General features: G+C 36.3%; 1 protein-coding gene across 4 annotated transcripts in view; it reads left to right on the top strand.

The window, feature by feature from the left end:
- Window positions 1–16,155, top strand: part of GckIII (Germinal centre kinase III) — a 71,473-nt gene that overhangs the window by 7,948 nt on the left and 47,370 nt on the right. Inside the window, exons 1-2 of one of the 4 annotated variants that reach the window (XM_053749412.2) lie at window positions 7,102–7,651; window positions 13,833–14,054. In XM_053749412.2, coding sequence (XP_053605387.1) covers window positions 7,361–7,651; window positions 13,833–14,054 — 513 coding nt within the window. In that variant the 5' untranslated portion in view covers window positions 7,102–7,360. Of the gene's footprint in view, window positions 1–7,101; window positions 7,652–13,829; window positions 14,055–16,155 lie in introns of those variants that run through there. The other 3 variants (XM_053749401.2, XM_053749429.2, XM_053749420.2) reach the window with 3 other exon arrangements.

The following is a 16,155-nucleotide window of genomic DNA, read 5'->3' as shown; positions in this document are numbered from 1 at the left end:
ATACAACTACGCCGTTATCTACGAGAGATAAACTAAATAAAGATTAATTGTTCATTAACATCTCAACTACTGATTAAATAACGGACCACTTAGTCTAAACAGTTTGGTTGAAGATACTACTGGCGTGATAAACTCGCCACGAAAGATAACAATCTCAAGTTTATGTTTTTGATAAATTCGAAAGAAATGTTAATAAACCTATATAAGTAAATCAAATGATAATGTTCCTTGAAATTTGAGTCACAACTACGCAACAGTATGTTACATAATATTTTAGGAATGTCAGTATCTTCACTCATTTAGCCTCCAAGGTTATTAGGTACATTATGCAATACAAAGAGAATTGCCTATAAAAATTGCATGTATGCATATTACAAAACGCATCGCCTTCGCTATACCACAGTGATGAATATGTGGCTTCATGCTGTACTTAGCCACCAACATTCTCAACCATAACCCAGAAAATATCTTCACTCTTTAAAAAACAACATAGAATTTGGAAAGAATAATACATGACAACATCCTTTTTTTCTTGTTTGACCAATAAGTAGACACAGCAATCGCCCTGTTTGAGATCTTCTAATAGTGCAGGAGGAGGAGCAGTAATAAGATAAAAGACAAATCATGATTTGCTCACATAAATTATGGCTACATTATTTTTCATTGAAAATTAATATTAACTGGAAAAATGTACGCCTGAGTGGGTTTAACTATAACTTAAGTAGCTGAGCATGGTATGTGGAACATTCAAATTAAGTAAGTGCAAGTGTGGGTTGCTTTAGAGCGTAAGCGTTTCATCATAAACACAACTCGTGTGGGTGTGCATTTACACTTAGAGACCTATTGCACATTACGTATTCACAATGACTTTAAACTCATGCTAATTACCTTCTCAACGAGACGAGCGTCATGTCGACCTTGCTGTAGAATGTTTGTTTATGCGTGTGCTGTTACATAGGAAGGATAGTTTGGATTAGAATTATTTTTGTATAATGTTTTGTCGTTTAGCTATGTCCAAAAATATTTGGGGTCTTTCGCGTTCTTATTAATAGTTACAATGATTTCTTGATTAAATTTTGTGTGATGAATCAATAATCTGGACCACAGAGATAGAGACTCTGCTTTTGCTATAAATAAGTTATATTTGTCCCTTTTATTTCATGTTAGAAATACATTACAGTGTATAACTTTCAATGATTAAATTCACGTGTTAAAAATGATACTACAACAGAAAGTGAATGATTTGAATCATGTTTATGCCAATCCAGTACTTAGTGTTGCGTGACCGAGTGAGTTAGCCACAGACACTTTCCAAAATTACGTTGATTCGCTGTGACAACTCGCGATAGTGTAATTATATTACACCTTTTCTGTCAGCGAATATGGGTCAGATGACAAGTTCAAGGGTTTGAGATTACTTTAAGTATAAACACAATGCACGACGAATTTCTAATATTATTTTAACTAACATTAATAGTATATTTTTATTTGAAAATGTTCCCAAGCATCATGTTTATGTGTCCAACCGAGTCTGCAATGAAAAATTACAGTGCATAAATTGATCCTCATAATATGATTGAAACAGTGGCTACCGAACAATGAATCTTATTATCTTACGTAAAGAGTTTAAAAGTTCTACCTAGTATATTTGTGCATGTTTGCAGTTCCTCTTAGAGTGCCTTCCTTCGATTATCATAATTTACAGTTCATTTGCATTTACTGAAATTTATGGAAATTTACAACAAGAAGATCCGATGGTGTCTTTTTAAACGTGTAGATATGCACCATGCCTAGTTCTTCGATGTCCTGGCTTTTGTCATCTGAACCATCTTTTCTGTAGTAAAATATATTAAACAATAAAATCAGTTATATGGGTGTATAAACTTAACCGAGTTAATTGGTGGAATATTGGAGCAACTTAGTAAGTGATCGTTAAACATACCTGTAATTGGGTTTTGGGTCGGACACCGATATCCAATTGGGTGTCTTTAGATAAACGGTGCTTAAAACCTTTATCAATGACAAGCACAATGCATTCAACTTTGTCTCAAATGATTGTGCGTTCGATTTAGCTATATTACGATTTATTTGGTTGCCTCTCTTAACGTTTCTGATTTCAAACACTTCTTTGAAAACGAAAAACTACATCCTTATTCAGGATTTTTGTTCGTTCAGTAGTTTCCGTTTCTGTTTCTTGTTACTACTGAATTGCTTATTGGTTGAACTGAATCCTGTGAGAAATATCAATGATGAGATTTCAGTGATAATAGCAGATGTCCATGCCTACGTGACATTCTGTTTGACTTTGTTCGTATTTCTGATAAGTAATGTATTTTAGTCTCTTGTTCATTGCAATTCTATAAATTATCATCCGGGTTATCGTGGACAATATTGAACGCATCTTACAAAACAGACATAAATAACATGAATGCAGGAAAGAGGTAGCTTATACATGCGCGCAAGGCACATGCACTCATCAAAGGCACGTAACGAATAAGCATCAGATTACACTGCACAAGTCGTATTATTGTTCACTTATATTGAGGAAACGTGAGTATTTTCGTGCAGAAACGGAACCACATTGCAAATGACCACTTATTTTTTGTTTCCGATAACTTTAATATTTATTGGTGATCGTGCGTCTTGTGTATGTACGCAACGCTGTCGTTATTTTTGTCTACAAAGCATTTTTTGATTTATTTAATCTGTAAAACTTTTCACTTGAAAAATATATAAATATTACGAACTGCAGTTTTGGTTTGAATGACTTAACTATAATCCAAGATCCATCGCGAATTTGTCTTGGTAAAAAACAACGATAACAAATACCTTATCTGAATAAAACCTAAATATTTGATCTAACTATCGCAATCCTATGTTTAAATTAGAGAGCCTGTTTTGAAAACTGCATTGTCCTCCTTTTCAATAGGTAGAGTAAAAAAGTTAAAACCGGTGGAGAGTCACGTTCGCAGACCATTCGGTTTTCTTCATCCGAGCCTGTGCCAGGTGGAAATAGCTCTTTTCGAACCATTGGCGCAATCGTGTTCGCTCCATACATGTTGCTTACGCTGAATAATCGAGGGCTCTTAAAACGGTCGGTCTCTAGAATGTAGAAACTTATTGGGATTTTCCCTACTATTCGTTTATTCTGTTCCGTAAATTTATTTTAAGCTTGGACCCTTTTTATTTGAATATATTATTTTCAAGTTGGGCTGAGTTAGCCGTTGAAATTATGAGGATAGACTTGTTTTTATATTTTAATTAAATAGGAGCTAGGATGATTCCAATATATTTTAAAAAGGAATTAATAAAATGTGACCTTTTATAATTTTATTTGGATAGTCTGTATAAAGCAGCCGTTAATATTTATGGTAATCTGTGTACCCTAGAAAGTTACGATCCACTAGTAGGTAATTGAAATTGAGTTTATTGAGTGGATGTTGCGGTCTGTTACATTCACATAATGTTTCTAGTACAAGCACTTATCCCATAAAACACAGTAATAAACACAGTGACACAATTCTACGTCTCTAATGTACCGGCAGGGAACATAAACTGCCTGATGTATCACCCTCCACTTACCGAAACTTTCCGCAATACATAACCTGTACAAACTCTCGTATCGTATCCCTAAAGACAACAAGGTTCCTCTAACTTGTAAGAGTATTCATAAACTGCTGAATTATTTAAGGCCATGAATAGTGAAAATATTTTCTTGGTTCATATTTGACTTTTATGATATTGATAACATCCAAAAAAAATTTTACGTAACGGCAACGTTGGATTCGAACAAAAAATATAATTCGCCTTATTTACCCATTTCCGTATTTATCTCTGATATTCTATTATACGTCCGCCAAGACGAAGTGGTTGTACGGATGTTTAATTGGCGCCGCCGCGGCTCTGTCGCAAGATTATAATTGAATTGAATTTCGGGGCCGATTAGATTTCAGAATTCGCATGTTATTGTGTCTTTATTTTATTTTTATACATATTTGGAATTTCGTTATTATAGCCAACAACTCCTGTGAATTCCTCGAGAGTTTTGCTTTGGTTGCGCCTACTTAAATTGGTTGGTTATTGTCGTAATTGGTTGCAACATGTATATTAAAATGGTATCCAAAGTATTAATCATATTACATCAATATCTCGAGCAAAACAGTTTGGCAACAAAATCGATTTCTCCACGTTTTGGGAAAACTTTCTAGTAGTCGTTTTCGATGCAAACTGGATCCAAAGTACACTAGCCGGGGCACTGTTGTGTCGGACGGTTTGTTATTGCGCTCTTATGGCTTCGTCGGTTCGCCTAATGCGTTTCCTATGTGACGCAAATGGGATATTTTGTACCTGGTACCTCGACATCTCTGCCGGTGCTATGGCGCAGGTGCAATAACTAACAACTAACTGGGACAATTCAGTTCTCAGTTGTTTGATAAATGGATGCATGGCACAGCAAGCTTATTGCTAAAACCTGACTTTACGATACTTGTTATCTTTAGTAATAATTGACAATTAGTTAAATATGCACTCAACTAATGTTAGTTCGGAAATGTTGAACAGACAGACGATTCATTATCATGAGAATTTGCAAATATTATAGTATGCTCGCTGCAAATTAAATAGTCTGCTCCAGCGCCGCGCCGTGAACAGTGAAAACTAAATCATGGCAATAAATTTTAGTACCAACCAATGCGCTAGCGCTAGACGATTTATGTTCAAATGTTCCAAACATTCCCGAAGTAGCATTTGGAACAGTGCCGGTCAAATAGACAATGGTTATTATATCCATGGCTACTAAATAAGATAAATACAAGCTACGAAATTTAAGGGCCCTTACGTTTTTAAATAAAAAAATGGAAATTAATGTATCATTTCCATATCCATTTACACTCGCATTCAGTATGTCTATTGCCAAATTCTGTTTATCAGCATTGCCACAATACGTGTAGTTATTATCTTGTTTCTCTTTGTGGTTATTACTGATTTTGTAGTGTGACCTTGTGATTATGTCTAATTTTCGCGGCGCATCTTATCAACTCCTTGAAAAAGAATGGAATGCGATGTATCAAGATAAAATAAAAACTTGTTTGAACTTATGTTATCCTACGGTTTAAATCATTAATACCCAATTCAGATAATTATTTTTAACTTTGAAAGTTAACATATATTAGTGGAGCTGTAACTAATGTATTCATGTGACTAATCAGTGAAAAGTGTCAGTTTTTTCGGAAGGCCAGTTTCTTCAGAAACCCTATCATTATTCATAGGTAACGTCGTTTGTCCCCATTCTGCAATACTTACAGCCAGTGTTGAATCGTCTTCGATTTTAGTCACGCGTACGCATCGCCGTCTGTCGGTTGGATGCTTTTATTTCAAAACTACGATTGTATTTGTGACCATACGATTCAAAGTGTAGTAACCTACTTCTTTAAAAAATGTATTCATTCTTTGTAATATACAAGTAAAATTATTCTGCCGTGAAATGTCATCATAATTATGTAAATCAATTTTATAAACCAGTTTCCCCACTAATGTGCGTTCCAATATATTACGCGTCTTTCTCGTATAATATCGTTCAGAATGCGGAACATAAAGACAACTAGGTATCAACGCTGAATTCCTAAGTGAAGCCCACGCAAGGAGAGCACCTGTTGCGTATTTATGAATGTTTCTCATCCGTATTTTCCAGAAATTGTTTTATTGTAGCACTGGTAATTACATTTTCTGTACACCTGCGACCCCGTTGTATTCGAAAGGCATATTTATATCATAAAAGGATCTAACGGTCCCATAGCCAAATGCCGAATGTGGGCCGCGCCGCGCACTGCCCAATGTCGCTCATTTATGGTGATGCATGGCCGAGTCGCCGGCACATGGCATTCTTTTAATTCATAAGGGATATTCAGCGCACGGCGCGCGGCCGCTGACTCCACGGGACAGTCAACCCTGCTTCCATTGCTGCTGGTGCCGTACTCGGAATACTAATACTGCCATCCTATTGTGCGGCCAAACTCAGACGTTCGCCGTCGAGGCCTAACGAAAGTTTTGTAACGCCTTTGTCTCGCTGACTTTCGCGTTCGCTAACTGGAACGCTCTTATAACAGATTGTCGCTCATGTATTCATGTATTGATGATAATGAATACAATACGACAAAACAATTTAACTTCAATATGTCCATCTGTAAAATAATCCATATAATAATATGCAAAACAAAATAGTGTACGCTTCAGAGTCGTTGAACAAATTTAATCATTAGTTACATATTAAAGTCAAATGTTTGAAATGCTACGTGCCAAGCACTACGATTTCATCCATCAGCCGTTATGTGAAATGATAGCGTCACGGGTTCCGCCTGCATTTGAATAACATAGATCACAGTGCGATGGCCATGCGAATGAGTTGTTCTATGAATATGCACCACTGGTCGAGTCGCGCGCGAGTTTCGCTGCGCCGAGCTGGCCGCGGCTGCTGCACGCTCCGCTGCCGCTGCTGCCCCTCTCCCCTCCTGCCGTTCCCCCGAGATCCCTTGCGAAAAAATTTATAATGCAATCGCCAGGGCGGTCGGCGTGAAACGATCAGCAACCATTCGCAACACGCAACCAGTATACATTCAAATACGTCGGTACTCACACGCCGTCCGTCATGATGGACTAGTCGGAAAACCGATTTCTCCACAATTGCTGGAGTGGAAACTGTCCGCGGACGCGCGATAGAAGAGATAAAGTTAACATTGGATGTTATTATTCAGTGACGTGAACTTTGGCTTGTGCTCACTACTATCTCGATTGTTTATTATTTTTAGTTATTTGTACGTTTGGTGATAACCACAGTTATCTGTGCTGTTGTTAGTCTACCTGCCTAAAACGAGCTATGATTATCTCAAGGTTTTATCACTGACTGCGAAGGTCGTGACCATATGATTTGCAAAGTGGATATCGTGCTATGTTTTGTTCGGCAAAACAGACAAAGATAACTTCTTTGCTAGTTTATAGGATTCCAAAGCACGACGTATTCGCGACCTTTTTTTGTCCAAACAATTGTCTATTAAACTGAAATTAATTCTTTACGCGTCTCGGTCGCGTCCGGTGACGGCTGCTTTCGAGGCGTTCATGTTTTCAAGCTGTCTTTCCATCGCGACTAGTGGCCTGGTTCGCTCGCTGCCGACTGGTAGCTGATTAGAATTGTTTGTGTTATCTAAATAACGGTGTGTAGAATAAAATAAAAAACAATCCGTTTGTAATTATCACATGCGATTAGATTAGGAAGAATAAATGGAATTTCGATCAGTGATGATGATTGACGGTGATATGAGGTGATCTATGATTTATGTCGTGTCAGTGAGTGTCAGTGTTTTGTATAATGTGGGGAGCCGCGGTATCAACTCCGCCGCATTACCATTACGTACAGGGTCCTAATGGGCCCATGCCCGCAGTGGGACCGGGCGGTCCCGCATTGGTGGGCCCACCGCACGCCAGACATTTACGGCCGCAGTCTTCCTACTCCTTGCCCCACGGGAGCAATGGCCCGGGCCGTTGGGGCTGGTCTGGTAGCCATGTGTCCTCTTTTGACAGGAGGCAATTGAAAGTACCGCCACAACCTGCAAGGCCCGCTCCGGTTCGACCTTCATACAATAAAAATGTTGCAGCCAGTGTAAGTTTGATTATACAATGTATACGTACGTTACATTGAATGCAAACGTTCTATCAAAGTCTTTGCTGAGAAATGTAAAAGCAATTTAGTAAAACAATATTTTTTTCATTCAATGTGAAATTAAATCGTGACTGTGATAAATGATGGCTAGTTGTGTACGTACATTTCTAATACGAAGATAGCAATTAGAACGACAACTACAAACGCTTGTGAAAATGATTGAAATGTACACTACGATTTACCTGAAAAAAAAACCACGCTACGATGACACACGTGGTAATAAGTCGAAGGAAATTTCTAAGTAATAGTATAGAATTACAGTAATTACGTCGCAGAAGTAAGGCGGCTTTCAGCAGTTTTCACATCCTGGGGACATGCGTGCGCGCAGCACGGTGTATCTCTGATTTATTTCCGCGTCTTTTGCGACACAACGCGTGTCCGATGTCGGTCTCACATGCCACACCACAATACACATACTCGAGCAATATACGATTAGACATAGACACCCGAGCGTTTCTCTCCTATCCGATTCAAAGCACGCGGCTTCTGCGATTATATCGCTTCTGATATTTATCTATATCAATGATTGCATTTAGCGAACAGACGCTCTATTTACTGATAAATGTTATTGCATGACTCAAAAGCGGTTGGTGTGTCATTTATTTTCCTATATTTCATATGCAGCTGCCATGTTACAGTCCACAATTTACTACGGTTCTAAATCCAATTCGCTACAAATATCCGCATTCATTTATTTACGTAACTCTTACGAAGATTTTATAAAAATCTCGTTCTCCCAGCGCATGCCGTAGCCCTTTTATAGCTAGTCGGTTTCCTATATAGGGTCTATCTAATGAATAGCAAATAGTATTAACTGAAGCTGTTCTCTTTACGGACGTGCTTGTCGTCACTGCTATGCGACAAAACTGTCGTCCCACGGTACCCTAATAAAAACTGTACTGACGAGTAATATTTGTACAGTCAACATCATATTAAGCTATCGAAAATAATTGCAAATTTGTCGTCAATACCGCCGCCGCCGTATAGAGATCCTATACAGGGTAATTTCGACGTGTTTTGTTACCTGTACATATTTTGCACTTAATTGTTGTTCCGCTTATCTATTCCAAAATTGCCACGGAATACGTCCTGATTAAAATGCCTAAATTGTGAATCAGAAAAAGTAATTTGTCAAAATGTCATCAAGTATTTAATGCGATGATTAACATCGACGTACATAAGATGAAATCTATGTTTATTGGCTACAATTTAATTTAGAATCTATGTCCATGCCATTCATGCCAGTAAAAAGTCCTATTAACGTTACGAAGATAGCTATTGCTGACGTCAGTTATGTTTTATTCATTGTTCACTTTGAGTATGTAGGTATAACCATTTAATACCCAGTGGTAACTATTAACAGGGGCAAAAGCGAAAGCATAGTTAGTCTGTCTAGTACTCTTAAAGTTTTCTCTAAAAATATCTTATTAAGTAATCCATAGGCGTAATGCCTCTGTAAGCCTGAAAATCTTGTAATAAAAGAAGAAAAGCAAATGATTACATTGGGAAACCAAGTGAAAGTTTATTATACACAAGTATGTTCCACTCAATCGAACGTAATGTTCTGATTGCTCGTTTATCGTTAAACGAAACAAAAGGCCTTTAATTGCCCCCCATTACAAACTAAAATCATCAGTTACTTAACGTGGGTGCGGTTTTTTTCATAAATTATTCTAATTACGATTCAATCGTCAATGTGTTTCCTGTAGCACAACAATAATATGTTGGAATAGATTCTATTTAATAGAACGTACCTATCTATTTGATAAAACTTATCATTCGCCTAGAATGTTTAAGTATATTTCCGGATTAAGGGATTATAAGTATAAAGACATGATTAATTCGATAATAAGGGGCACCAAAGAGTGGAAAATTTTCATAAAATTCTTCTACGACGTTACAAGACTGCCTGAAATCTTCCCCGTGTTTGTGTGAAATAGAAGGAAATATAAAGTAATATGTAGTTTGTAATCATTCCGCGTGATAATAAACTGTCGAAAAATTGTTAACTATAATCCACTGTCATGATAAGCGTCATATTGCCAAACGACATGTGAAAGCACATATTTCTCTATACAAAGAGGCCCTATTAAATTGCGGACGTATTGCTCCCATGAATTACGTTACGGTCATTTTATCAAAGATGATTTGCGCTGAGGGATATTTTGCGCTGTGGACCTCCCGTTCTTAATTCGATGAAACGCCCTACGGTTGATCCTACGGATCTACGGCTAGTTTGTAATTTTTTCTCTTGATATATTAAACAGCGATAGTTTGTATTTGTAATATAATTAATAAGAAATAGATTAAAAACTAACGCTAGTCATGATTTTATGTTGTCACTGACAAGAATTATATGCAGCAGATCTTTTTTGAGTTGTGGTGTTTTGTGTATATATTTATCATTCGAAGTCCGAATAACTAATTATCATGTAAAATGCATTAGATTAATTTTGAAGACATAATTTCTTTCAGAAGTTAAATAAGAGACTTTTAATTTGTTCGATAACTTTTCGCATAAATCTAATGTTGTAAAAAGCTTTCCCTCTTCTTAATAGGAAACTTTTGATGAGTTGCCCATTTAATTAATTCAAATTATGTGTTTGGTCAGCTAACCTGGCAGAGGAAATTTGTGTAAATATTTTTCACCTGACTTTATCTTAAGTTTTAACTCTGTTTTTAACATGAATCTTTTTCTTCATGAGTCACGATTTGATATGACAAAAAATATATGGCAGACCTCGAAATATCAACCTTAAACACATTATTTCTTATTATCAATTTCAAATTTCCATTTTGTTGAACATTCCCTGTAAGATAGATGATTATAATCCAAATGGAATAGCTTGTTGTAATGTCTCACTGTCACTAACTAGCTGGGTCTTGATAAAGATAATCCAGCAAACATCAGGCTTGCTTGACTAACCCAACTAAATACGTCCTTACAACTGCGTTCGAATATTCGGTCATAAGGCTTCCGAACGTTCCACCAACCGGTTAGAAATAGCCTCATGACCTTTCACAGCGTTTGTGTTTGAATTGGTTTTCCGTTCAAATGTGTGTGTTTTTTTCAAATTCAAGACTCTTGTTTTCGTTTAATCTATTTTGAATAAAAAAAAATTAATTACTAATTTCATAGGAGTTTCCAAACATGTGTCTATTTAAAAAAATTGTTTCAAATAAAAAAAAAAGTCATGTGAAATTGGCACAGAAACTCAATAAGCCATTTTCTTAGCGCTGCCTCCCGCGGTGAGCCAACCCTACGTTTTATCACCCCGCCGCTTACACCCAATTCTAACGGGAATAATGATGTTACCTCTCGAACAGCTCGAACCTGATTATATTGATCGCAATATATCGATATGATATATACGATGTTGATATCGATCAACATCTGTTTATTTCGAGGTTTATTGAAAAATCTTCCTTCTTCTACAATAGATCTCTGTATTATTCTGTATAGTATAGATAATAAATAACTCCGAATCTGCTTAATGCAAATGCAGTTGTATAAATATTGTAAGAAATTTTGCATCCACATGAAAAGCTACCTACTTATCGAAGTAGATTAAAAATCTGAAAAGATTTATGTCTCAATATGCGTGCCGGTCTTGAGCACAAATTATAGAGCGTCAAGAATGCCATGCATATCTACTCTAAAATTATTGCAAAGATATACTCTGTAGCCACGTACAAGTAGCTGTATAATCTTTACGCCCATGTAATCTCAGAAAATATCTGCAGTGTCAGTCTACAAAACTGGCGAATCCTTTGCGGGAATACCAAGTGCAGTTTTGAAAATTCAATTACCTTCACTAGGTATCCTTCTATGCTTTCGAATACATCTTCTCAGGCCTCATTTGCAGTCCGATCACGCTTCCCAACTATGTCTTGTGCCGGCTCTACCCGGATAAAACGATCCACGTGGTCGACTTAACGCACTCCAGAAACTAAGATGTTTTTTTCCCCAAATCTGTTTCTGTATCTTTCAAACTGTGACTACATTGAGTTCTACGTGAATATATTATTTTTCATTTTGCGAGATAAAATGAGTACTTCGTAAAAGATACAAAACAAATCTCTGTCACGAAATTATACTTTCGTGACAAAATTACTAGCTGACAAATATATTCTGTCTTGTTTTGAAATAATTTACACCGAAAATTTTGCCACATTTTGAGTGCCGCCCACACACCTTAACTTCATCGATGTTTCAGAAATAACTTCATTCATCACATTTGTAATTCGCCACAGCAAGAATTATAAACAAAAAAGACAAATTATAATAAAAAAATATAAGACAAATTATATAACAATTTACCACTTGTCTTATTCCGTTTACAATGAAAATATGTGTTCATTGATAATTTTTTGCAAGGCACATTTAAGCTAAACTACGCCTTTCAGGAATTTATTGTTCACCCAAATAAAAAACCGTTCACCCAATAATAAAACTTCTGTATCAAGTAAAAAAATCTTTCACAATCCAGATTTATTTTTTGCAGAGGTCGGACGCAACCTTTTGCCTTTTTCCAGGTCATATGTCACGTGATGAACGAGTGGTATTATTTATAGAGACTTCAAAGGAGATTGATGAGCTTCGTATAATATATTGGTGAACAGCCAATAAAATTCAATTTCTAATTGATAGATTTTTCTCTTCTAATTTCTTGCCATGCTCCGCGCGTCACATGTTAGTAGTTTTATCGTCACCCATCAATATTGATAGATTCCTTGTTAATTTTTTAGTCCTTATAAAATTTTAACCTGTGCTGTGATATCTTTGTGCTCTTGTTGTTTAAGTAACTATCTCACGTAAACGTTGACTGCATCTCGACCGCACGAAGCCTTGACTCTTGCCGCAATGTCAGCTAAATGTCGGGGGTCGGACACGTTGAGTAGCGGTTCCCTTTATGACGTTATACATTATGTCATGATGAGGTATTTTTGAGCCACGACTGCGTCAAACAATTCAACCATTTTTCAATTATTTTTGAATGAACTAACAATTTGTAATTCAAATATTATCGAGACTATAATTAGAATACCTAACTATCCTTCAATTATGTGGGGTTCCTGTACACATTTCACTCTGTTAAAAAATAGAAATGATGGTTCAAGGTGTGATGCTAAACATCTATTAAAAACTACTGTTAAAAAAAAGGAGGTATTCCGTATTCCATTGAGAAAAAGATTCGATATGAAACCGATAGTTTTATTTATCCAAGCAATGGCTACAATCTCAATTTCTATAGAGAATTCACCCTTGCTCCTTGGAATAAGATGATTGCGTGTAACATGCAAGGTTAAGTAGGAGATAAAACACAGGATTATTGTTCAAACGTATTAATGGCACAATTGTGATTTTCATTGTGATATTCCTATATCTCATATTTGCTAACGACTAATCCGTGACTAATCTGTTTATATTCATAAATACTTTTGCGATAAAATTCCATCGATAAATTGTTTTTTTATAACATACTAATTTCAGTAGTCTCATTTGCACTAGTAGTGTAGTCTCATTGCATCTAACTTTCATTGAACCTTTTTATACATTTGAAAATTTTACTCGTAACAAATTATCAAATATATACATTTTCCCTTTTGTGGTTACCACACTTCACATTTTCATCCAGTTTTTAGATTAACAAATAATCAGTCATTGGAACAACATACTGTGCCAGATAAATGATAATGATGCCTGCAGATTTTAGTCTCATAGAATACTGCGCCATGCCAATTTTTCGAGGTGAAAATGAAGATTCGTTCGATATAAAACGTCAATTACCCGGCCCACTCGTGTGTATGAATATTTTATGTCCCGCTATGAATAATCAATCAACACTCTTTGCACGGCATATTTTCTCGTAAATAAATAAGCTGTTTACTGAAAATGGCCGTTTATTATTTTAACATTTCCTACATATTCTAAAAGAAAAATCTAGCACCAAGAAGTGTCCAAAACGAGCTATGAATATAAATCTAAGAACTTCAAAAGTTTTGACTAAATACATCTCTCTCTTGTGGAGTGGTCTCAGACTTGCATGATGAGCCAGTACTTTTGAGTTTTTTATTATAAAATAGATATTATATAACTATTTTTCATTTGTTTCAGAAGGTCGACCCCGAGCTGATCTTCACGAAACAAGAGAAGATCGGCAAGGGTTCCTTCGGCGAGGTGTTCAAAGGTGTCGACAATAGGACACAGCAAGTTGTCGCCATAAAGATCATCGACCTAGAGGAAGCCGAAGATGAGATCGAGGACATTCAGCAGGAGATTATGGTGCTGTCACAGTGTGACAGCCCATACGTCACCAAATATTTTGGATCATACTTGAAGGTAAGTGTTGTTTAAACTCTGGTAATTTTATATGTAACTTGGTAAATTAACATTAATTTCTTAATTATTATTCGATTACTGGGCTCAAAATAATCAGCGTTATATTTAAAGCAAAATTATCCTTATTCAATGTCACTACATTATTCTTTGAATATTATCTGATATCTTCCCTCGCAAGTTGTTAATCGACTCTTCAAAGCGATATATCACGCTCAACTCTCGTTGTCTCTGCAACGGCATCTCCATTACAAGTATTAAATTTAGCATTCATTACCTTTATGGAGAATAATACCCGTGTTGTATTACCTTACAAGATACCCTGCCACATTTAAAGCTTTATAGTGTCTGCCTGCCGCAGGCCAGTGGCATCAATCATGGTCCACGGCGTGGAGTCCTCATCTGTATCTACTGAGCGTTTGAGACAATAATCTCATGTGATGTACTTATCACATATTGTATTCTTGAGTGTTTTCTTAGTTACATTTTTGCGCATTTGCAAAAAAATATATATGTTATACTGACAGTCAGACGCTTGTATTCAGTACGAAGAAATTTGGTGCCTACCTAAGATTCTAGACCTTTTGTCGAATGTCTTCGTATTTATTAACGTTACTTTTATTATTGCACGCGCGCACACACATATTATTTTTCATCGTAATCGTAACGTATATTTGGAAATGTGTGTGCTCACTAAAGAATTTTAATATCCACGATTAGAAAGGAAGTGTCTACATTCCTAATTATCACTTAGCTGTAATAACATAAAACCGCCAATTTAAACCAAATAGTCGTTACTGCCAATTTTGATGTTATTTCTAGTCTCTTTTGTAATTGAACATTATTGCCAGGTCTAGCTAATAGAACATTGATAGAATCGTGACTGGCGTCAACGTAGCGATAGCTAGCGAGAGACAAGCCAACCCCAGCGAGATTATTGAGAGTGATTTCATTACGATTCAGTTTATTAAATCGCGCCGCTTGCATAATCTGTTTGAATGTCACGAAATTTGTAACATGGTTGCGAAAGAGCGTTCACCCGTTCGTGTAATACGTTTGCGTGCTGTACCGTCGTGTGGCTGAAGCGATGTCCGGCACGAAGTCTTGAGGTCAGAACACGAATAAACGTCGAACCGGTCTGCTATATTCACGCGGCATTACCACTAAAACCTTACTCTTGAAGCATTAGCAAATGACGCTCTTTTGTTGGACTTATGCTGAGACTCGCTTTGCATTTCTATTGCTATTGACGTCATCGTGCCGCTACTCTGATACCCAGTTTAAACGGAGTTCAGCCAGGGTTTTAACGATATCTCAATTGCTTTATTACTAACAAGTCCTCTGATGATAAATAAATCAATTATGGAAACGTCTTAGTTACTATCTCTCCAATGCAAGTGTCTATTTACAGTAATTATGCGAAGGAGAATACCTTTTTCTGGACAAATTTAAACATCTCTCATCTAAATTGTTTGTAAATGAAATAAATTTCTTAAGTAATTTAATTAACCTTCCACTCTGAACTAATGAAATTTGATGAATGGTAGTCTAATTACTTCATGATATTTATGCGCGATTTAATATGACTATGACAGAAGGCTACTTTGTTAGTAATATTTTTTTCTTGGCGTACTACTTCGGTCTGTGATAATATTAATAAATATTGCTCGCCATTCAAATGTCTGTGTGTTGGTGAACTATGAGAGATTGACAAGATTCGGATCATTAATCACGGACACTTGCCATTCTTATCCGACACGATGAGTAAAAGGTGTGTAGGCGGATGTTGTACGGTTTAGAAAACAATACTTTGTCGATTGTAATAATAGTTTCTCACGTCTACATACAATAGCGCAGTAACTTCGTTAATTTAAATTTAACTATAACTAAATATACCAACACACTTTCCTTATCTACTTCAAACATGCTTACAATTGATTTATGTGGAAATCTGGCAGACCGCTAATAGTATAAGTAATAAGAAGTCGAATGCTGGACAGCATTCGAGTTCTTGTAGCTGTGATGATGAAGAAACGTTACGTAAATTAAAGTAATATTCTCTTTTTGGCAGGAAAAATGATGAAAATAAAATGGTTGTCCATAA

The sequence above is a fragment of the Plodia interpunctella genome, chromosome 1 (assembly GCF_027563975.2).
Source record: "Plodia interpunctella isolate USDA-ARS_2022_Savannah chromosome 1, ilPloInte3.2, whole genome shotgun sequence".
NCBI classification, from domain to species: domain Eukaryota; kingdom Metazoa; phylum Arthropoda; class Insecta; order Lepidoptera; family Pyralidae; genus Plodia; species Plodia interpunctella.
This window is presented reverse-complemented; position numbering and strand designations above follow the sequence as displayed.